The sequence below is a fragment of the Cheilinus undulatus genome, linkage group 16, assembly GCF_018320785.1.
Source record: "Cheilinus undulatus linkage group 16, ASM1832078v1, whole genome shotgun sequence".
Lineage (NCBI taxonomy): Eukaryota > Metazoa > Chordata > Actinopteri > Labriformes > Labridae > Cheilinus > Cheilinus undulatus.
Window position 1 is genome coordinate 23,870,504 of NC_054880.1, and position 25,716 is coordinate 23,896,219.

At 37.7% G+C, this 25,716-nt stretch overlaps 1 protein-coding gene across 1 annotated transcript in view; it reads left to right on the forward strand.

Moving 5' to 3' along the window:
* The window catches only part of csmd3b (CUB and Sushi multiple domains 3b), a 367,690-nt gene that overhangs the window by 172,785 nt on the left and 169,189 nt on the right, over positions 1 to 25,716 (forward strand). Inside the window, exon 6 of the mRNA XM_041808608.1 lies at positions 4,060 to 4,172. Within this exon, the coding sequence (XP_041664542.1) occupies positions 4,060 to 4,172 (113 nt within the window). The remainder of the gene's footprint in view (positions 1 to 4,059; positions 4,173 to 25,716) is intronic.

Genomic DNA, 25,716 nt, shown 5'->3' on the forward strand with positions numbered 1-25,716 from the left:
AAAGGTATCTATGTTAACATACTGAAGGGAATTTTAAAAAGAATGAACAATAACTATGTAGAAATAAATGTAACGTTGTTTAAATATGTAAAAGAAGTAATATTACTTGGTCAGCAGGGTTTTTCCTGGCTGAAAATAATGTTGACTAATTTTTAACCAGACCTAACCAAGCATTTGATACATGTTGCAGGCCCTCCTCCATAACATTTTAAAATTTGAACACTTTGCCATAAAACTAAAAAACATACTCCAGGAGAATAATAAACTAAAGTTACTGCATGAATAGTAGTAGTCTGATGATAGTAAAATACATTATTGACTTCATTTTAGTAGCAGGGGCTAACGCTGTTGCCTCACAGCAAGAATGATCCCGGGCCTTTCTATGTGGAGCTTCTATGTTCTCCCAGCTATCTCCTGCAGTCAGGTTAATTGGTCACTCTAAATTGGCCCCAGATGTGAGTGTGAGTGAGCCTGGTTCAAGCCCCCAGCAACCCTGAATAGGATAAGTAGGATGGATGGATTGCTGGATGGATGGAAATACCTACACAGTACTTCTGCCTTTTTTTGTTGTTTTCAAATGCAGTTGTTGTGCCGTTTCAAACGAAATAAACAAGAACAACTTGTCTGTGGCCACTCTGCTGTCCAGAGTCCACGGCCTGTCGGTACTTTCCGCGGATGGCTTTTAATTTAGACATGATGTGGCCCTTTGAGATGCAGTCTTTGTTGTGGGGGAGATCTTTTCCTTCCGCTGCCCCATTTACAGGGTAATGCTCTAAATAGGCATAAAAAATGTCCATGTATTTGGACTGGCATGACTCCCAGTCCACATTTTCTTGATATTTGTCCACCTTGTAGTTTAGGATCACTCGAAGCAGCAGTTCCACCTCGTCGACAGTCCAAACAAAAGTCCTGCTCGCCATCTTGGATGTTTATACTGTAAGGGGATAGCGCTGCACTCCTACTTATGTTCAGAAGAAGGAAGTGTATGTGCGCATGTTTTGGTTCACTGCAAAATCACACCGCCATCTACTGGCCTGGCATGTATACTACATCCTTTTTGGTGTTTCCCGCAGTCTCGTGTGAACAGAAATCTTTTTGAAAATGTTGCCGTCTGAACGTGTAACTTTATGGAAAAGAAAACGGAAAACAAACCAAAACGTTGTCTTAAAGTAGGCCTTAAAGTCACAATGTTTTAAGTAGGTCACTTGTTGGCTTGGTTCTTGGATTAAAAACGTGAATGAAGGACTTGTATGGGCAATTTACTTCCAGAACCAAAGCAAGGGGGATTCAGTTTCTGTAGTTTGATTGTAACTGAATATATTTATGTGAGCTGGTTCACCAGACACATGGCTTTACCAAACTACTCCTCGTCTTAAACAATTCAAAAGTGTATGAGCTCTACTGCAGTCTAAAATCTCTACTAGCAGCCACAAACAGTGACAGCCGTTATATGAACCATCCCTATGCTAATTGATCCACTAAGTATTTTTTTAATTTCCAGACAATTCATTATCAGAGAGAATTAATTGGTTGCTGTATATCAGTGATGTTCCTAATGTTGCTCTGGGCAGTTAACCTGACAGGCCAGGGGGATTTGTTTCACACATCCATCTGGGAAAGCTTTAGTAGGAAACGTTTGAGAAAAGGCAGAGGCTTTGAAAAAAACTCAGAGTGTGACTGGGTGAACGTTCTGTCTGTCACATCTCTACGGGCCAATCAGAGCAACAAAACATGTGACGTAGCCGCTATCAAGCTGCGCATACGCAGCTACTGAGGAATAACGCAAAACATGGTGACTATAGACATGTAAGTGAAAAGAAAACAACTCACTGCTGTTCTTTGTTCTTCTTTTAACAAAGAAGTGTCATCAAGTTCTAATAAAACTGGTACTTTAGCAGCATCCATGCTAATCTCTTCCTCCTGAACTGCACAAGCTCTTGCTGCTTCTTGTTTACGTCACGACTCTGCTGCGCCCAAAAGTACTGCCCTTCGTCGCTGATTGGTCCTGTCACTTTCTAACTGGGCCCAAATGGTTCAGATGGGAGCTTAACAAGATGGATTCGCCAGTGAAAAACACAGAAACGGGCATATACATCTGTTTTGCAAGGTCACTGGGCAGTGGTATTAAAGCTCCATCTTACAATGAAAGCTTTCAAACTCTCCTTCACTTTTCCTTCTCTTGAGCAGTTTTGGCTGTGCCTCTTCTGGTTTATAGACTGACTACAGTATAGGGGTGTAAAGGTATGTGTATTCATACCTTATCTATTTGGTGCGGGCCTCTCGGTACGGTACAGACATGTACCAAACGGATACATGTTGAACAAAGCTCCTACACAGTCGGAAAACCAGACAGCAACAGCCTGAATATTCCCAGATGAAAGTGTCCTGTTTAGGGACACTTTGTTTCCCAGTAAAATATAACAGTTGACATAGACAACAACAGTAGCACTGACATTATTCAGCAGTGTCACTGACGGCACCTCATCTAGCGGATCAATCAAAGCATTTGAAAAGGCACCACTCAAACAAGAATGTCACTGTAACAAGGAGGAATTTCCCATTATTTAAGATCTTTTTATTATAACAATGATGCTCTGGTTTTGTGAATCAAACTAATTCTAACCTTCAACTGTCAGCCTCGGAAGAGGGGGAGAGGGGACACCTTCATGTCTGTAGCTGCGTTGTAGGTAAAGTTATCCTCAGTTTTCCCACGGCTCTAACCTCTTTATTTACAGAGATACAGTAGGCTGTGAAAAGTTCTCCAAAACTTTGTAGTAGGTCCCATTGGTTGTAAAAGTTATCCAGTGCTGAAGTCCATGTTAAAATCAGCAGGATAGACGTTGATGAGCATACTCAACAGGCTAACTTACGGTTGTATGATGATGTGTTCAAGTTGGCTGGAAAATAAGAGTGTTTAAAGAATGGGTGTAAATATGTCAATATATCAATTAAAATAACCTAGTAATTCAAAAATGTATTAGTTTTATTCATTGAAGATCTTTTGGAAGGAGGTTGAAGCATTATTAATAATTTAAATGTAATTTATTTTGATATAATCAAATTTAAAAAAAAAAGATCTGTTATTTATTCACTTTAATTACCATACTGAAAACGTACTGAACCGTGACTTCAAAACCGAGGTACTTACTGAACCGAAATTTTTGAGCACCATTACACCCCTACTACAGTATAATGCTGTGATTGTAGTTTGCAATGATGAATTTATCAAGTGCTGTCCTCAGAAACGGTGTTCTGAATGAAAACTCTCTTCAGACTCTGATGGTGGCTGGGAGACGATACAAAATGTGCCTGAGGCTGGCGCCTGGCAGTTTTATATGCAGGGAAAACCCTGGTCCAGAATGTTAAGAACTTAAATAATCAAAACAATGATCCAGGGCCACAACATACTCTCACTACATCTTCGAAAAAAAGTCATTAAGAGAGTCACAGGGGTCAAGCTGACAAGATTCAATCATTCTGACAGGAACACTGAATTAAAAACATCATATGCTGCTTCATTAACAGTAGTAACCCTGGGTAGGATTGCTTTAAACACACTTTCAAAGGCTAGAAAAAGTCCTAAAACCCTTTGGAATTCAGTCTGTGGTATTACAAGTGACGAACGCTTTGTGGTTAGCTTCATTTTAGACAGCAAAACATTATCTTTAATGCAGGACTACACAGACAAGACTCCTCACATGTAATGTGACGCATTCACAACCTTGCTTTTACAGACTCCTGCCTTGTTCCTCTGCAGCATAGCAGAAGCATAGCTTGGTTTTCTGTGTTTTCACTGCTGTCTTTCTAGAGTTTTTTTTCTACACTCAGGCATGCATGTGTGCGTGAGCAGGGTCTTCACTTCTATCTTTAAATAAGCCAATTAAAGTTTAAGACCTTCAGAGCAAGGACATTTGTTGCAACACTGGTCACTCTGGTTTATCCCTTAGGGTCTATTTTAGGATTAGGTTTAAAAGAAGATAAGGGCCAAGGTATTGTGTTTGTTTGTGTGTCAGGATGTGTGCATGCTTTTAAAAAAATATTTTTGTGTGTTTTTTTCAGGTTGTCAGGCAGTAATGTCCCCTCTCCCATCGTTAGCAACAAGAACTGGCTCCGGCTGCATTTTGTGACTGATGGCAACCACCGTTACCGTGGTTTCAGCGCACATTATCAAGGTAAGACAAATTACATGCAGAGAGACATGCTTCTTGACAGACATGATATGACAGACATGGCAGTAAAGATATGCAGCCTTTTCTGTTGTACTTAAAAGTATTTATAGATGTCTTTATGTTTGCTTCTTTGCCTTTTCTTTGTCTGCCTTTTTAATTTTTCTGTTTGTGCTTTTTTCGTCTCCAGCTGACAGTTTTTTCTCCATCGTCTTGCCTCCAACTGCCTTTAATTACACTTGTTGACTCCAATCTTCCTGTCTCTTCTCTACTACAATTTTCTATGCAGTTTTCCCTCATCCCTCTCCCTACATCACTCCCCTCTGTCCAATTCTGTCTCTTATAGTCTTTCTTTTCCTCCAGGGTAACTGCTCATAGGAGTCTAGTTAGATGTCTTTGACGATTCCCTTAACTGGTATTAAAAAAAAGCATTTAAAAACTTTTGGCATCATCCATGTTTCCACACAGCAATAACGAGAGCTGAACGTGTAGAACAACTGCATAGACAGGCTGGAACAAGCTTTTACATGGTTTTATTTAGTCTCAGATTACATCTTGTTTTGCTTGTGAAAAGAATCCTTATAAACACTTTCAGCTGCTTTTTTGTGAGTAAGTAGTGCATGGTTCATAAAATCTGCTCAGCTTCATAAGGTACACAGGGCATGGAGGCTGTGTTTCGTATTTTTATGCCCCTAGGTGTGTGGCACTCCTGCAGCAGAGTAGCAAAAATTGTGATGGCAATAAAATGTCAGCAGAGGTTTTATTCTCTGGCATCAATCGGTTACTTTAATCTTCATATACATTTTGTATTTACAGTTTATGTCTGCAAAGTTAAACCTGTGTGAGCTAAAGTCCTGGAAATAGTGCACTGTACCTTCCCGAATGTGTTGGTGACCTGGTCTGAGTAGGCGGGCAACACCAGCATAAATCATGGTCATGTTTGACACCAAAATTGCACAGTGCCACTTGATTATTACTGACACGCTCCCCGCTGTGCCTCGCCTCTCACTTCAGCACATTCAAGTTCACAGCAAGTCACCTACACATCAGGCAGACTCTGGCAACAAAAATAAGGTGTGCATCCACTCAAAATGCCACCTCATGGGAGCAAAGACCATGACATGTGCTCTCTTAGAAAATGAGCCCTGTTTGTGTTGGTATTTAATTTTAAATTATAACTTTTTTGTTTACACGTCATGCTTTACTTCAGGGTGCATTCAAAGATATTGCAGAAATGACAGATGCAAAACAGAACTGTTTTTAACTTCCATTCTTTCTACAGCTTTTCTTTTTAACTTAATTTTTGTTTTTGTAAACTCACAATAGTAAATGAGTCTGGCAACCCTGTCATCCAGTTCCAAAGTGATGGTGGTCATTCACTCATTTCAGCAGGGCTACTGACAGCTATCACTGTCAGAATTTACAAATCTATTGTCATATTTTATTTTCAGTACTCCTCTCACCGTCCCGATCATCTATGTAAGCAGCTTATGGATTGTCAAATACAATAGCAGTACTGTTTGTATCAGTGCCAAGAGCAAGTTTGGTCTTGAGGTCTTGTGTGGAAATATTGTTGAATTTTTGGAATCTAACATCTTCAATCCTTTTACTAAAATTCTTCTGGTTAGTTGAGTAGCCCTTTATAAGTTAAATCCTGAATGAATTTTATAATATTACTAAAGCTACAATATGTAGATTTATCTACTTCTTTATATCAGTTTCAAAAATGTCAACGATATTCCCAGAAGTTTTCAAAGCCAGAGACATTCCTAATTTTCATGATGGTAACAGGATGTGTCATGTTAAATTAGCTGCCATCATGGCGCCACTGTGACAAACACAACTTGTTTATCATTTCCATGTTAACACTGGACGTCACATGAAAGACAGCTGCATGATAAGGTGTATAAGGTGTATTTACCAAAAATAAACCCCTGTTCTGATCTTGTGAATGAATGTGACATGATAAGGGGGAAAAGCTGTTAAAAGTGGCCCTGCTTTAAGGGTTCAAGTGCAAGTGCAAGTAGCATACAATATGAACCATGAAGGCCACTATTAACAGCTTTTCACCCTCACTATGTGAAATTCATCCATGAAACCAAAAACATCTGTGTACTTCTCAGTAAATATATTGTATTGAGTGCCATTTTTGTGTAAAATAGTCCTCAGTTCAAACCAGAAATAAGCAGCATAGGTAAGCAAAGCCGAGCAGCGTGTCTTGACTCGTGAGAGCCCCCTAGTGGCAGAATTTGTACATATTTGCTGATAAGAAAGCATGTCTTTGAACATTAGCAAAGTCAGTATCTTGAAGCTGGAAGGAGAATCTATTATCATCTGGCAGCCCACATAACCAGAATATTACAAGTGAAAATATGAAGAAATAGCCTAAGTATTCAGTACACTGCATTGTGCAAAGTTAACATGTTACACTTAGGTATAGATTCTTTGGCTTTTCCTCAGTATATTATTGTTTTTCAGTGAGAAAATGGACGTTAAGTTCAACTGTAAATCTGAGCATGGTTTCTTTTATGGCTCTAAATACGTACCTGTCCTATGTGCTACTTTCAGGGCTGTCGACAGTAAAGCTAATAAAGTAACTGAAACTGTGCTTGATTCAATATTGATCCTAAATTAACGGCATAAATTTCTAATCCGTGAGTTTGATAAGAACTTAAATTTGAATATGACCAAAGACTACACCTCAAGGCAAAAAGACATTAAACAATGGAAAGACATCAGTTTGGTTTTTTTGTGGGCTTTATGTTGAAATCCAAAAAAATCAAACCAAAACAAAGTTCTGACGAGTGATTTCAGATTTACAGTGTAGTATCCTAAATGTACACTGTATACTTTGGAAGGGGAGTGAATAGAAACAAAAGTTTAAGATATTTTTAAACCCCACCTTCTTTTTATATCTTTCTCTGTCACATCCTTGTTTGCTACTTTTTGATTCAGCCTTTCTGTTTTCTGCCTCTTATCTTACTTCCTTTTCCAGTCTCTTTTCTCATGTCCTTAATTCACTCTCCATCTTCCGCTTTGGCACCCTCAAAAATTCCCCTTGATTGATTGACAGACAACTTGACCGTTCCCCTCGAGATTTTGCTTTTAATTGGTATAATTGATCGTAATTGGTTTAAAAGGTTAATCAACATGTTAATGAGGGGTGTCAGTGAGATAGGGTAAGTTGATTAATTAGTGGAGTTCTTAACAAGCTTGTGATTGATTGGCTACTTCGTGCCAGCTGTCAGTCATCTCCATTTGCTTCCTGGGTTTTTCACATGAGCAGAGAGTGCAAAAGTTTCTACTATGGTTCTTTCATTTGAATATTTATGCAATGTTTCTTGAAAAAGTGTAGACACAAACCAGAGGGAATCTTCTGAAACTCAATCACAATTCAAAATATGTGCATACACTTAAATAAAATCTTTAGTTGAATTTCTCACATCAGAAAATATCATTCAACAAACCAGTGGAACAAATTACTACCACTGAATCAGTTTTATTACTTACAAGCAGGAAGTGCTGTATGTGTAAAAAATGCAAGTTTTCCCCTACATTATGGATTATTCTCTGTTCCTCTGCATTCATACTCCGCCCCTCATTAGATTTACTTTCTTTTTTCTTCGATTTCTTAAAATGCTCGTCAAATCCACTTTGCAAAGAAACTTTTGTGCTCAAGATCTAGTTTGACTCTTATTGTAGCCTACAAGCAATGTGTTATTCAGCTCTTCTTGTCTTCAGGAGAATAAATAATAACAGCAAAGCCCTCAGGCCGGGTTAGTTTAGTTTAGTGGAAACACTGTATGCAAACAGCCCTTAATTTGTCTCCCAGAGACTAAATGAACAAATATGCCTTGGCAGGGTTAGCTCAGTTTATAAGACACTGTATGAGACCTCAGAGAGGGGCGTTTGGCTCTAGATGCTGCCTGCCAGCTGGACTGACTGACTGTTTGTCTATGTGCATTATAGGTCAGATTCTTAGCTCATAAAAGCCTTCCTTCTCTGGCTGCTGCCAAATTATGAAGTCCTAAATTGGTAATAATCTCCTCATGATTTATATCCAAGTTTACAGAGAGGCAGGGACAGAGAGGCAGAAATAAACAAAGAACAAAAAAAAGGAACAAGAGAGAAAAAGAGAGGAGGGGGCAGTAAAACTGTTAGGAGATCTGGTAAAGGGGTAAAAAGAGAAGGACATGTGCAAACCAAGAGAAAAAAGAGGAGTAGCTAGCCAGAGAGAGATTGGTGGTTTGAGGGGACAAGTCATTTGGCAGTGAAGTTTGGCTGAATATTTAAGTATTTACATGAAGCATTTTAATGCCCCGCTGTTCTAAAAGGCTGTTTAAAAGGGGCAGACAGTGAATGTGTGTGGATGGCTGCCTGGGTTCTTGGACTCAGGAGAAGCCTGTTGGTGTAATGGTGTATTTAGAACAAAGAGCCCGCAGCTCCTCTGCATGGCTAAACAAAATTTACTGAGTTAATTGTCCATTTGGATGTTTAATTGATGCTGCAAAATGATTCACAATTGCAAGGTTTGAAAACATACCGTAGGCCATGTGTTGATAGACTTGAATTAAAGGAATTAACCTTTTCAATTCAAAGCATTCTCCCTCTAGGGAGACATTTCTCTTTACATAGTTGACATTTTATGCCAAACACTAAAGCTGCCCTTGTGATATTTATAGTTAATATCAAACATTTACAATGAAACTTTAGTTATTCCCTACCTTATATCAAACGTAAGGATAGTATTTAAGTAGCTGTACAGAGTAGAATCTATCAGAGAGAACTGATACTATCTGATATTTTTTCCAGGATTTAAGCTTGTTTCTCCAAAGCCTCATACATTATCTATTTCCTCCACAGCAGTTCAAGACAAGCAAAAACATAAAGAGTCCATTAGTGTGTTTCATTATAGCTCAGTATTTATTCAGTACGGTCAGTGTTTCCGGGCAGGAGTTAATGCGTTGTTGCCTTTGGATCAAGATGTATTTCACTAATAACTTCAACCTAATATAGAAAGCTTTGGTTGGCTTTTGAACATGTTTTTAAACACGCCTCAGAGTCTTTGTGGATTAGTTTAGCTGGTCAATATGAACTCAGAGTGGTTCTTTCACCCTGGGAACAGCTGTAATATCCTTTAGTCATCCTTGTAACATGGTTTGGTGACTGTGTCTTAGCTTTGAAAGAGTGCAATCACACTTTGAATGTTAGCTTTCTGATACATCAGCTTTTATACTGTTGGTCTGCATGTAGACTGCAGGTTGAAATGCTGCAGAGTGAGATTTCAATAAAGGGCTGTGAATTCCCCACTTAACCTACAAATCTGGTAAATGTCTCCCCAAATTTAGTGTTTTATTAAATCACGCCGTCTCACACCTTGAAACAAGAATAAAATTATTACTAATAAACATCAGTCACAAATTTATGAACACGTTTATTTAATAATATCTGCTCTCATGGTCTTTTTTTGGACTTTGCTTAAATAAATGCAGTCATACACTGTCAGCACTGCTGTCCTTGTTAGTCCTTGGAAAGTGTTCTATCACAAAGTCATAGGATATAAACAAAATGTAGATGCCTTATTGTTAATAATTCATAAGACTTTTGCATTGACCCTGTCAATTAGATGCATTTAAATGAGGTAAAACCCTCAACAAATAGCAGCCAATCTGACATCCCCTGAAGAAGCCTTATATGTGAGGGCATTGTTACTGCTGATGGTCGAATGATGGGGTAGCAGAGTGAAAAAGACAGCCATGACAGTTTGAGAGACATAACAGGTAAGAAAGTTGAAATGTCCTTCAGCCAGGATGATCATTTCCTGACAGGAAAGCCAGTAAATAATTCTAAGTCAAGTCACTGGATAAGCTAATGACCGAGGTGGATCCCTCATGTACTGATCCAATTAGAAGGATAATTGTCTTCCTGCTTAAACACTTACTTAAAGTGTCATTACTTAATTACAATTTGAGACCTAAAGCGATTTACATTAAAACTACAGATAAGAGTCGATTCTTTATGGCTAAAGTTTAACTTTATGTTCTGAATAAGACTTTATATTTCAGATTTTGACAATATTTTGTCGTTTTCTTCATCCAGCTAACATTGTTTAAATTGGTAGCAGACGTGGGGGATGTTTTTCTGAAACTGAGGAGTGGTCTTGCTCCAAGCTGGGGTATTTCTATGTTGAGAACACAGCACAACCTAAAACCTGGTCTGTACTCTAAAGTCTGTGGCGCAGGATGTTCCTGATACAACGTACATACCAAAAAAGTTGGGGCACAGTGTAAAATGTACATGAAAACAGGATGCAATGGTTTGTAAATCTCATAGACCCATAAATTATTCACAATAAATCATAAGCAACATATGAGATGTTTAAAACATTTTACCCATTTCCTGAAAAAGCATGATCTCATTTTGAATTTGATGGCAACAACACAGTTTAAATGCCAATGTGAAAGCCTGCAGGTGCACCTTTCTCCCAGAGGGAATGAGAGCTGATTCTCAGACTGGTTTGATCCATGTCTGAAACATATCTGTGAAATCACTTTGGGCTTTAGATAGTGTGCTTTTTGTTGACATAAGTGATAAACTGAAAGTGACCTTCAAAAAGAGCAAAAACCCAGCTGTTACATTGCAGTATGTCATGACTGGATGAAACAAGTTAGCTTCCAGATGTGGCTTTGTATGTTACACTATATTCTGACCCCGAGCAAACACAGCCCCAGGCTTTAGCTGTGAATGGGAATGAGTTCTCAAAAGAAGAACATGAACAGCTCTCCCCTTCAGCTAAAACCAGCTATTCATGTTTCTGAATGAACTCAGAGGATACAAGAATAATATATGAGAACATAATTTACAATTTCCCTATAAATACGCCGACTTATAACATTTTTAGAGTCATAAAACTTCAAGTATCCTTTCTCTGGAATGAGTATTGAGGATAAATAGGTAAAAGTTGTGGATATTTCACCGGTCAGTGAGTCATCTATGTTACACATGTTTTCATCATGACATTCAGATGTGTGCTCATTAAAATAGCATCTCAAAATAGTATTGATAATATTCTTATGTTACATTTTCCCATAATACCATATATTATTAAAAGGTAAGACTTAATATATCAACGCCATCTCACACTGCAATACAAGAGCAATACTTTTATGTATTTGTTTATATGTTTATTTATTTTTTTATTTATGTCTTATATCGCCAACTGGTCATGCATATATGATGTGCCTTGAACTTGCAGCTCTAGCCTCAGTCTTTTAAGACAGCATATTCATCTCTTTTATAATGTTCCATCTTACAAAGTTTGAAAATATGACAAATTTGAAAGTCTAACCAAAAAAAGCACTTCAAGCCCTTTTGTGTTGAAAATGTTAGCTCCATTAGGTTACTGACTAACAACAGCAGATGTTACTTTAAAAAAAGGATTAATCATAGTAAAATGTGGAGGTAACTAACTAAAGAAATGAAATTCCTTACCTTCACATGTCGTACCTACTTATCCATGAAAGCCTCTGGCCAAAAATGTGATTTACAGTGACTCATGTAATTACTGTTAATGCTGGAGTCACTGATTGTAATGTGTCTAAAGCTATTGATTGTTATTCAGACTGTGCTGGTTTAACATTCTTGTGTATGAGAGGGGTTTTTTTTTTTTTGCTCCTTTTTATTATATTCAATTCCAGTTATTACAAAAACACATCCATTCTGTCTCTCAGACAGCTTTGCAGTTTTTCAGCCTCAGCCTATTGAAACAAATTGCTTAACACACCAACACACACCAGAAACTGACTGCAATTCCACACTATAATTGTCACCACAAATCCTCACATCCAGTCAACCCACTACTCCATCTGAGTTTGACTACTGTTGCACTTACTGTAAGTAGCTCAGAGAAAAGTGTTAGTCTAAAGCCTGGAGTGTCTAGTCAGTCAGCCAGTCAGTCATCTATTTGCTCTGGCTGTTGGCCAGTTAGCAGGTCAGTCAGCCACCCATCTAGTCAATTGAATGGTTGCCAGTGGTTCCATTTTCTGTGTGAATTTAAGTCGAACCCTGAGAAATAATGTCTGGCTCTTATTAATTAACGTTAACATTACAGAAAGTAGAGGTGGCAAAAAAAATAAGGATGGAGGGACCCTGGCTCCTACTTTAAATTAAATTTGTTACAACACCTGGGACAAATAGTCATTAAAGTACAGAATGAACTTTAACGTTTTTGGAATTTCCAGGTCTAAATTTGTCAAATATTTGTAATAAACACAAAGAGGTTTGGTATTGAAGCCAAAATGGGAGTCAGTCTGCAAAGAGAGACTGAAAAAGTCATATCCAGAGATTTTTTGAGTGCATAGTAATCATTATGTTGACTCTTGAACACTCTGCGGATCACTTCTGTAATTTAGGGTATTTGAAGTTATGTCATGAACAACTCTATTTTACTTCATATTATTAAAAATAAGAAATAGCTGGTTTGATGTTTTTAATGTTTAAAGCAATGCTGCTGTGCTACATTGGGTAACTTCTACCCAATGTAGCACAGCACTGATGCTACTTATGTTCATGTATGGTAGAGGGCTTCTATCAGTTCCATCGTGCATGATGATGAAGGCCAGAGAATTTAACATTATCAAAGGAGACCTCTCAGATATGAACTAGGCATGACTCTAAATATTTGAATTCTCGGTTGTTTGTTTCAAAGGAGCCTCATTCAGCTGCCAAACTCATTATAAACCTCTGCCTAACAAACAAGACTTATTCCATCCCAGCAATAAAGACATGCTTGATGTCAAATTTTACATAAATATAACTGTTTTCTCAAAAAAAAGGCTATGATTCATTTCCTACTTTGTTATGAATTCCAGGTTATCAATACTTATTTATATAGCTATAGGAATTAATAAATCTTCGTTGCAACATAAGAGATATAACCTTGCAAAAGTCCTCGTCTTTCATCAGGCAGATCCCTCTTGTAATGCTTCAGCCTGAAACAGTTGTGACAGGTCTGAGAATGGACAGACCAGTCAACTTTACCAAGGCAGTACCTACAAGTATGGCTTAGTTTTGATACAAGCCAGTAAACAAATGCTGCCGGTGAGGCCATTAGGTTATATTTAGCAACAGCTTTTGTCAGAAAGTGACAACAACTCTGTATTAAAAGAAGAGCAAAGAACCACAGTGAAAGCTGTGCTAGGTGGAAAAGATGTCATTATGTAGTATTCTTACCTGGGCTGTGCATGGCTACTATATGGTCTGTCTTGTCTCTCTGGTAGGACCATAATGAATGTGACAGACAGAAGCTGTCCAATCACCCTTGAGAATCTTTTCAAAGGTTCTTTTTTCCCAAACAAAGACTATAGGTGCTTGCCCAGATGAATATGAACTACTATCCCATACAATGAATATATGAAACAGTCTATCCTGCATGTCAGGATATAAGAGATAAACCACATAACTAAAGCAGGTTGTTGAGCTCTTAACTCATTATGTGTCTCTAGAGTAATTATTTTGTTGTTTATGCGTCATTTGGTGTGTTTCTTTTATCTAATCCAAAATGTTGCTGTGCTCTTTATCCGGATCAATCCCAAAATCTAATCAGTTCTTCCTTATGCCGTTTCTGTCATTTCATGAAAATTTCATGAAAATCCATCCACAGCTTTTTGAGTTATGTTGCTAACAAACAAAATAACAAACAAACAAACCCACCCAATCACATAACCTTCTTGGTGGAGGTAACAATATTTCACAATGGTAGTATAGAGCTTTGATGTAGGACAGATGGTGGCCTCTTGTTAGGTTTGTGTGGTCTGATATTTTTATCCCTGTGGCGGTGAAGATAAATACAAATTTCATACCTAGAGCTGCCTTGCTCTCTGTTACATTTTAGCCTTTTGTATGGTAAATACTATGTAGAATATCATTTTAAGGTTGCCAAATTGCAGACTGATGAATGAAAAGGATGGATCAAATGCTGTCATAGAATGCATTGTTGTTTTAGGTCTAGGGGACAAATCATCTAATAATGTGGTTTATCTCTTGTGTTGCAAATGAGAACTTGGACCAGTGGAGAAAACACATTGAGTGATTACTACAGGCAAAATCTGACCAGTCAGGTTCAAAATGTAAAAATGTAAAATGTAAAATGTAAATTCATAATCAGGGGCACCCGGGTATGAACTGTGCACTGTGTACCACATACTGATATTTGTATAGTGTCCACAGAAATATATTTCTGTTTCGTTGATTGTCATGTCTGCACCTCTCCTGACTTAGCACCAGCTGAAAACAATGCTGGTGCTCTGGAAAGATCTTCCTGAACATTTCACAGCATATTTTGTCTCTTCACACATTAAAATGGAGGATAAATCCAGAGGTATCACACTGTGCTAGCAGGGGCATTTTCAAGGTTTAGCAGTGGCAGGTTTGAATCAGCCAAATAAATGGCAGGCCTCCACTGAAGCTTTGAGAGCAATTTCAACAAATGCCATATTTTGTTATACACACCCATCACCCTGAAAGCATCACACTTTTAACTCCTGTTGGCCGAAGCAGTCTGCTTTATCTCCCTTCATGAGAGAGAATCAGTTATTACCAGCTTAAATCCTTCTGTCTGATAGACTTGATTTAAAAAAAAACATGATCTACAGATATTTCTTAACAGCAGTCTTGCTGCATATTCCACTCTATCAGACATCTATTGGTGGCACATTCCAAACAATGAAAAAGGGCTGCAACAGTACAATCTAGGGTTGGGACGAAATTATCCCAGTATGTATTATCATACTGGTTTAACCTGATATAATTATGATATTGTTGGTGGCAAATGTCTTTATTTTAATCAAAATAGAAGCAGCCTGAGCAGATATCCTTGCCTTTAATTTTCATACTACATCATTAGCTCATGACTGCTCAGGGTTAGATTTGTGACATAGATAAGGGCAAAATGAATGGAAGTTAATTGGCCCAGGAAGAAGCTGATGGGGATTTAAAGGAAGAAGAAGAGGGTAGCAGGATAATGTCAAACAGCAGTTAAAAAAATTGAAATGCAATAACCCAGCACTTTACATTTTCAAGGCCTTTTTGCATTCTGCAAGTAACTTGACGTGGTTCATGTATCTTTATATCATTGTCTCTGAATAGGCTATAATCTATAATAATGTCATTGTATCCATATTATATCATAAGTTGTACTCTGCTACACCCACCTTTAATACGATGTGCAAAAGGTTTAGCTCTATAGCGAATCAGTTGTTATTTTTTTCCATATTTCCATGAAATAATAAGGTTGCAGCGTAGTTGAAGATTCTTAAATCATCTCAGTATTACCAGACAGGCAGATAAAACAGTATGGAACTATTTCCTTGACAGAGTGAGATAAACTGTTGGATCAAGTGCTCTTCCTGACCTTCAGTGATCACCCTGCTTTAATTCTAGGAAGCACCTCTGAATCAATACCCTTTCAGCATCCAAAATGTAAAATGTTAAGAGAGCATTTTTTCTCCACCATCAGCATAATAAAAATGTCACACCTATACTCCAATCGCAGTCTGTAAGTGAGATCTTGACCTTGACCCTAACCTGTGACCTATTTGCTAAAATTGCAAACAATGCAAGGCATTTTAGCATCCTCCCTCCTGAATCTGAATGATCATTTCCTCTCAATCGATTGTATGGATGTAAAGAAGATCTGCAAAGACTTCCCTTTCTATTAGCCTGTCTGCCCCCATGCGGCTAATATGAGACATACCAGTGACTTCAAATGATGCTGAGATTAATGAGTTACACTCCTTCCGCTCATTACATTGGGCATATGCAGCACTTAGGCATCAGTAATACTTTTTCCTTGCAGTGACAATTACTGTGCATTGCAGCCAGACACGTACTTAAAGGCTGCTCGCATACTGGAAACCTTTCATTTCATCAGTGGAAGATAAGATCAAAAGTAAGTGCTCCTTAGCTATCAGGACTCTGTTCCTCCCTCTCTAGTTCTACCTAAACCCATCACACAACTATATAGTAGCAGGTAATACCATTGTGTCATTGTATGAAATTTGTAGCCCTGCATTCTGTCTCCATTGCATGTGGATTGTCAGTTGTTATACTCAACAGAAAACAAATTCCACCTGTATTGGTTGTGTGGCTAATAAACCAGCTATATATATCCATCTAGATCAGGAAAACACTAGTCTTGTCTTCTACGCTATATACTATAGAAACTGTTGGGTTTATTCTCCACTGGTTCTCTACAAATATAACTTGGATATCAAATCTTTAGCATGGATGAGGTTAGTGAACACTCGGGGTCACATTGATAAGATATTCTGTCCACATGCCGCCCTGTGTGATGCAACCCCACACCCTCAACACCTGGCTGAGAATCTGTGTTTGTGGGTTAGGTAACCATGTGTGTCTGCAGAGTTGTGTGCCCACACATGTGTATGTGTGTCTCAACCAGCTTTGGTCACCATCATTGTTTCCTCCTCTCTGTATATGCACATGAAAAGTCATGGTGTCAGTATGTATGCATCTACTTAAAGTTGATGGATCTATCAGTATATGTGCTTATTTGTTTTGGCATGCACAGCTGTTTCCTTGTGAAGAAATATGTGTGTGTTTGTTTGTGTGTGTTTGCTCCTGTTAGCCCACTGTCTACTCGTGTGTGTCAGGTATGAACAATCTGTTTCCTTCCCTGCGGCAAAACCTACCAATCACACCCCTCCATCATCTCTCTTCATTACGTATTCATGAGTTTCTGTGTCTGCAGGGCTGTGATTGGCTCTTAATGAACAACTGACGGCATTATCAGTCAGCCAATGCTATGGCAACAAAATAAGTCAGTCGGTACAAAAGAAACACCAGTCAACCAGTGGTACGGAAACATAATTCAAGCGGAGCAGTGAGACAGTTTGTCCCTCAGGGAGGTTGACATATTGGATATTGTTGACTGCATGGTACCTTTGATATGACTTTCATAATGTCTCAAACCGGCTTGTGATCAAGTGCACACGTCGTGAAATGCTGCAGATAATTACTGCAAATGTGAGACGTGAGCATTTAGCTATTGAGGAATATTATTAGGGTTTTTTGTAAATAAATCCTGCAGTCTTTTTCTTTTCAGCTGTGGTTTAAGGACAATCAGTCAAACTGAGAACAGAGACACTGTAGGCCTCTGGGGCTTCAGATGAGCTCATAAATCTATGAACTAGCCCTTTATCATCTTTTATATTATTTTGGGGTTGCATTTCACCGGTTCTGGCTTTCATTGTTTACTCCTTATTCTGCTGTGGGTATATCAATAGGGCTGTCAGCACTGGGATTATTACAGTAAGTGTTGCAGTGAATGAACTTGGTAGAATTAATGCAGCTAGTTTGCATAGACACAATCTGGAGATGTGTGATTGCTGGTCTGTGCTTACAAAGCAGCTCATCAAATGTGGAGGATGTCTACAGCTCTGACAACTGTTCTCACCCACTGATTGCACACACTAATTGTATATATTAAAACTGTGTTTAACTCAGCGTAGGCAGGGATATATACTTCCTGAAAATAACAGCCTATACTTATTAATATCTCCAATACATTTCACCTAGAGGCAATTATCTTAGACATGCCTAATATAGATTTTGATACATTTTTAATGACCAAGTCCATCATTACATCTTCAGGTTCTATTTCACCTGTTTTATGTTGACAATTTGCAGCCCATAATATCAGAGTGGGAAAGACTGTATTACAAAGTAATTGATTTCTTATCCATCTGTTAGATTGAAAAATGTTGTACATACCCTTTAGCTAGAGCCTGCTGCGAGTTAGCACTGCTAAGCATTAGGACTCAATGAAACAGTTAGCCTGTCTCATTTTGTACATTAATAATCAAATAAGAAAGCTGAAACTTCTCAGAGAAATTAGCTGCTTATTGGCATCTAAAGCAGTATAAACTACTAGATGTATTATGAAATAGCTGTCATTAACCTTAACTTCTTTACCTTTTTATACAATAGCCAGATTCTCATTAAACAAACCAGCAAATATAGTTTTCTCAACAAATCATGAACCATTTAAGTGTAAGCAGCTGCTTAGAACACACTTTAATATAGTCATATCCAGATACATTGATTGTTTGAATTTTGATGATGATTTTATAGAGATGCAAAACACATGCACTGACAAAATTGTTGGTACCCTTCAGTTAACGACAGAAAATCAGACATTGCTTTTGAATTGTGGTTCACCAGAATTGTACAAAAATAATCTAATGAAACTGGTCTGGACAAAAATGATGGTACCCTTAACTTAATGTTTTGTTGCACAACCTTTTAAGGCAGTGACTGCAATCGAGCAACTTCATAAATCTCAATGAGACTTCTGTACCTGGTTGAAGGATGCCTTCTCCAGACTGCATGTTTCAGCTCCTTCCTCAGATGTTTAATAGGATTTAGATCAGGGCTCATAGAGACTTCAGAATAGTACAATGTTTTGTTCTTACCCATTCTTGGCTGTTTTTAGCTGTCTTGTGTTTTGGGGTCATTATTCTATTGAAGGACCCATGACCTGCAACTGAGACCAAGATTTCTGACACTGGGCGGCACATTTCACTCCAGAATGCCTTGATAGTCCTGGTAGTTCATTGTACCCTGCACAGATTTAAGACACCCTGTGCCAGATGCAGCAAAGACGCCCCAGAATTTAACCAAGCCTCCTCCATCCGTACAATGTACTTTTCTTTGTATGCTTCATTTTTGCGTCTGTGAACATAGGTTCGATGTGACTTGCCAAAAAGCTCTGTTTTTGTCTCATCTGTCCAAAGGACATTCTCCCTGAAGCTTAGTCGCTTGCCTAATGCATTTTGGACAATTCCAGTCTCTTTTTTAATGATTTGCTTTCAACAGTGGAGTCTTTCTAGGCTGTCTTCCATTAAGTCAACTTTGGCTCAAACAGTGACGGATGGTGTGTTCTGACACTGATGTACCTTGACCTTGGAGTTCACCTCTAACCTCTTTGCCTGTTGCTCTGGGCTCTTTTGTTACCATTTGTATTATCGTCTCTTCAATTTGTCATCAATTTTCCTCTTGTGGGTATGCCAAGGAGGGTTGGCTACAGTCCTGTGTACCTTAAACTCCTGAACAATATGTACAGCTGTACATGCTTTCTAATCTCATGGGACAACTCTCTCCTCAGCTTTCTGTTGTCCATGTGCAGTGTGGTATACACACCATGGTACCAAAAAGCACAGTGACCACTTTTCACCTTTTAAATAGGCAGACTGACTGATTACAAGTTTGAAGACACCTGTGATGCTAATTACAGGACACATCTTAGTTTAACATGTTCCTATGGTAAAAATTATTTTTAACCTTTGTAGGGGTACCATCAATTTGTTCATGTCAGTTTCATTAGTTTGTTTTTTAAATGTTTCTGTTGAGCCATAATATAAAAGCAATGTCTGATTTTCATTGGTTAATTTTCAGCATTTTTAATTATGTCCATTTCAAGTTATTTTAGTGGGTTTTTCCTCTTTTTTTTTCCTTTCATGACTACAAACACAAGCTAATCCTCTCAGTCCGGACCTTATATACCATACCAATGATGTTGTCCACTTGTGTAAATATTGGTATTGGCAGATAAGAAAATGTCTGCTGATATATACAACTACATCGTTGAAATTATTGGCCGTGAATATCAACCATATGTTTGATTCAGTTTTTGGAGTTTTAGTAAGGACATGCAGATGTCAACCTTTTTTTTTCTTTGTGACAAAGACAAGGGAAGACAAAGACTTTCCTTAAACTTTCAAGTATTTTCTAAGGACTGAAGTTTGTTCTTTCTTAAACTTTAAAGTTTGTTTTCAGGGCTGAGTTTTTAGGTCTGAGCTAAATGTCTATATCAGTGTTGTCTAAAATGTATTTGTAAATATTAACATGCTGAATATCGGCACAATTCCAATATTGGCTATCCCTAGATTTTTATATATTTTTAGCATTTGTCAAACATTTTATTCCTGTGCAGATGTTATTATCGATGATCCTTCTTAATTCCCCCCAGGTTGATAAAGTATCTATCTAAACCCCCAGGCACAGTAAAATTTCTTTACTACATCAGAAATATGAGTATTGATTCTATTACCACTATGTCTACTCATCTTTAAAGGTGGTGCATTTCTGTGAGATCTATTTTATCTAAAACATGAATTAGTTTGTTCATAAACCCTTTTCTATTCCATAACTTTTTCATGATAACCTGTTCGTAGTCTCTGTCAAATTGTACCAAAAAGCGGTGCATATTTTGAAAAAGCAGTTCATGTTTTTCATAGTCAGTGTATTAAAGCATGAGTTATAGGCACCTAGCCAAGAAAACACTAGGCATATCAGTCATATCACCTCCTACATGAAAGCTTCACTGTTTCACACAATTCTTCAAAAAAGTGAAATCCAGATGGGTAACAAGCAAGTATGACTGAGATAACTGAATCATGAAGCCAGAATCTGCCTGGAAAACAAAACATGCATAGCTCTCGATAATAAGACTTGAAGTAGATTATACTGTAGATTTTGCTTGAAAGTATGTAAAAAGAGCCTACATTAGACTCAATATGATGATTACATAATGTGTAATGTGTATTTCTTTCATTTAACTAGGTCTCTTATTGTCTATTGTCCTACAGTTCAATTTTAGGACAGTTCTTCATCATTCTCCTGCTAGTTAGGTATAGTTTTGTTAAATAGGGAATGGTTATGTTCATTAATATGGTTTACTTTAAAGCAGCTGCCTTTCCATCTGTTGTTTGCAGTAGATAAGCAGCAGAAGATGTGCTTGTAGGCCTGAATACTAACATGGGCATATTTAACTTTGATGCATACTCACACAGGACAGGTTTTATGATGCATATTAACAGGGCTTTATACTGGGATTGAATTTGCTCTGGCATAAACAAATTTGACTTTTACCTTTTTTGGCCCTGATTCCCTGATTTGGCAGCCTTACTGTGAGGGGGTGAAGTATTTCAAACCAAACTGTGAGACTTTGATGTAGATCACACATTCTCCCTGTTGACAAAAATAGCCATTGTCTTGATGAGTGTTATCAATTTCTTACAATTGGGAGATTTTCCAAAACAAGTTTTAATGTGAAGGAAATGATGCAATTATGTAAGATACTGTTTTTCACCCGCTTTTGTTCAGTTCTGTTATCTCTGCAATGACTTTTTAATGTACACAGATAAGAACAAAACCATAGATTGTCTCAGGGACTGAATGTTTTCTGTGTGTAGTGCAATGCGATGGAAAATGAATTCATTCCTCTCTTGTCACAGATTGTTGTTAGCCATCTTTAGCTGTGTCTGTTCTAAGTAGTTGGAGAAATGACCTGAACACTCCGTGTGACACAGAGAGGAAAACGTTATATTTCCGTTTCGTTTTGAAAAAGTTTTCCATACATATGGGATCATTTCAGGAAATGTCCATGTAAGCATGGAACCACTGAAAACGACTGAAAACAAACACTGTAGTACATATGCAAAGCCTGTACGTGGCGCTGTATCACTGCCACGGAAATGCTCCAAAAGAGAGAAGCTTCTGCAGCACGAACACACCACCATAATCCACCATTGTTGTTTTGGTTCGACAGTGCATGCGGGGTAAGTGAGTTACGCTCTGTGTGAATCATTTCAAGAAAGATGGGCTGGCTGTCCACACGGAGATGAAACAAAAGTGTTTACAGATTTGTTCACTCTGGGACTCGGTTTCAAAAAGTATAGTTTACTGCCTCCTAAAACACCACTTCTATGTGGATGAAATGCCGATATGACAAAAAACTTTTGCATATACTTTTGCGTATCTCTACTCTTAATGTTTTCCATTAGATGCAGTTATGTAACATTAGCAGCTCCAGTATCAAATATCAAGTGTAAATCACTTAAATAGCTGTAACTTTGTTTTAGGATTATAAATTTGCCTCTTTGTGAAAGTGATTGCTATGACGTTAGCTGAAGGATTTCTTCCTTTTATTTGTATTTGCTATGCTTTGAGAGATTCCTTTCCAGAAAGAAATTTCTGCAGACACATTAATAGAACATTTGTGAAAAGTCATTTTAAGATGTTAGGAAAGCTCATTTATTTACAGGTCTGTTGGTTTATTAATAAATGCCTGTCTTTCCCTAGCTAGATTTTTTGAAAGTATCATTTTTACACCATTTCTTATTTTCACTTGAATTTTCCAAAGCTTCAAATTAGAAGATGTTAAATCCTTGAGAAGTCCAAAATTATTTGGTCCAGAGCGCTGATATGGTTCATTATAAGCAAGTGCCCTATGTGCAGAGGAGTAGTCACAATGCATGGGTGTCTGGTTCACCTGACCTTGACCCTCTGATGCATTTCTGACACTCTCTCCTCCCTGAGTTTCATTTTTCTTTGGCTCTCTCCTAGAAGAAAGATGGGTTTGACCTTGACCCCTATGTGCACACTCAGAAATGAACCTCTGGTAAAAGATCATTTCAAACTACAACCTTAATAAGCTAAAATGTTGAAATGCACTCCCCCTAATTAGACAAATTCAATATGATCATTTTGAAAGTTTGTTTGATTTTCCTCAGATGTTTCTCACACCTCCTCTTGACAACTTAACAGTGTATAGTTTTTGCTCTGTTCTGCTTTTTTTATCCATTATGCTCAAATATCAAAAACTACAGACAAATAATAATAATGATGAGAGGCTAACATCAGGCTGTAAAATGCAGTGTTGGGTAGCGTTACTTTTGAAACTAACTCATTAGATTACTGCGTTACATACTGAGAAAAGTGATTTGTTACGTTACTGCATTACCTACTTCTAAAACTAACGCGTTAGAGTACTATTGCGTTACTAACTATTGAAACCCTTTAGCCACTCGTTCCACTCAGTGGTTGTAAAAACGACAGATAACGACCGCACTTCTGCATTTGAAATTGCCGACTCTAATGCCGATGTACAGCTTAATTTACAGCCCATAATCTGTGTCTGTGCAGCCTGAAAAAACCACCTACAGACAGGAAAACATTTACAGCTCTTTAACAAGTTCACAGTCTGACAACAAGCTGAGCAGAGGCAGACAGAATCACTCCAACACTGTGCATAATAACAGTGCATAATAGGAACAGCTGCACAGCTGATTCAGTGAAAGCAAACAGAGCTTTTAAACTTACGTTTCACCAGGATGCTGTTCTTGTCCCTTTTATCCAAAAATCCATCATAATGGGGATAATTCCACAGTGGCCTGCTGTCCTCTCTGTCATCTCGCTGGTTCAACAAGCTAACAATGCGCGTGTACTGGCACAGAATGTTTACCTTCCTCTGGCACGTGCCACCGTGACGACAGGAAGAGATAAGGACAAACACAGCAGATGCTTCAAGGAGCGTCCTTTTTTCTTTCTCTCTTTTTGAAGCCAAGGAAGAGAGGGGAAATTTGGGATTTTTCTTTCAGTAACGGATTGCTTTTATGAAAATGTAACTAATAACAGGATTACTTGAATTGTAAAACTAACGCGTTACGTTACTCGTTACTCCAAAAAAAGTAATCTGAGTACTCTAACGGATTACTTTGTAACACGTTACCCCCAACACTGGTAAAATGATACTAAGAACAGTATCTGCAACAGTGTTGGGTAGCATTACTTTTACGACTAACTTGTTAGATCACCATATTACTGTAGATACTCAGAAAAGTAGTGGGTTACATTACTGCATTATCTACTCGGAAAAGAAATACGTTAGAGGACTTTCCTGTTACTCCTTTCACATTTTGGTTATTGAAACCGCTACATGTAGCCTGCAGTACATCAGCCTCTTAATGTGTCAACTCTCCTGTCAATCTACAGTCTAGTGTACGGCCCTTAATCTGTTACTCTACACCGGATTATATCACCAACAGTTATAAAAATCTTTACAGGTTTACAGGTGCTAATGCTTTGTGGAGCTTCTTTTTTCTTTCTTTCTTTATTCTGCAACTACAAATGAGAAAGGTATAAGGGAGCTTTTTTCAGTAACATTACTTTAATGAAAAAGATACTTTATTATGGGTTACATGACTTCAGAAACTAGCATGTTAAAGTACTCTTCAAAGCAAGAAGTGATCTGTGTGTTGTAACAGATTACTTTGTAATGTGTTACCCCCAAAACTGATCTGCAGTGTTTTAGTATGCAATGATGAAAATGAGTTTTAATAATATGACAAAATAAAGAACAGAGTCAAAGCAGTGTACTTTCTTTCTTCTGATGATGGACACCTGGCATAACCTGTAATTATTTTACTGAGCAGTGTTTAACATGCACTTTAATGTAACTTGAAGTGGCATTAACAAACAGATCCTGGGAGAGACTCTGAAACTAAGCAAGCTGAGGCCCACAAAGAAAGTAGAAGAAATACGTATCTTATTGCAGTCAAAAAAGATATAGTTTTTCTACATTTATTGCATGAGGTCCTTTTTGTTATCTTTAAACAAACACCTCTACATGTGTTTGAATTATAAATTCTAAGTATTATTTTCAGTCTCTTTGTCAAGGAAAAATGCAACCAAGTTTTATGTACTTAGCCTGTCTTCTATTGCTTACAGGTTTTGAACAGCTCTTGTGTAATATGAAAATATTTTTTAAGTTGAATTATATTTAAGCTATGTCAAATATATGGTGCTGAAACATGTGGTGAAAGTATGCTGATGTGTTAGAGTTAAACAGACAATGATTTACAGTGATGTCTATCACTAATGCAGTGGTTGCAGAATACACAGCAAAATGTATTCATCTAAGGCGTCTTATTAACAACGCTTTTTTTACAAGAGTAATAAAGTACCTACGACACATTTTTCATTCAAACTGAGTAGTACAGGGTGGGGGTCGGTGTCTTTTACTGTCGTGGACCACGCACACAAACCACACTTACACATACAGTTTGTCCCACACTCAATTAGCATGTCGGTGAGTAAGACAATAATGAACGAGTAGAGTTAATGTTCATCCACTGTACAAAAGATTAATCTTTAGCACATTAATCGACTTGTTTCAATGCAAGCACGGTAAGTAGAGCAACACTAACATATGTGCATGTGTAAAGCAGCATTAAGGGAACATAAAATGCAGATGATGTAATTTAACCATGTCAGATATAATGTTATTGATGTATGAGCATGTATGTATGTAGCCACTGGATAATTGTAGCACATTAACTCATCAGCCATTTGTCACCATTCAGTGGATCAGTCAGGTCGTTATAGGAATGACGCCTGTCAGCCATTTTATTAGATGTTCTTTTGAGTGATCACAGCTTTCTGCCATTAAGGACAATGTTATGTTATGTTTATAGTTTCGTTTTTTATGTCAGTGCTGTTCATTCATCTTTAAAGCAAAACTATGTCCAGAGGAGTATTATTTTTATGTTTAACTTTATCTTTCATGCTGTTTGTTTCTGACCATGCATTCTGAGTGATAGGGACTTTACAGGAAAAAGTAGCTCCCTCTCTGATGAAATGGTGTTAAAGCAGAGCTCATACTGATTAGAATCCCTCCATCACATTTTCT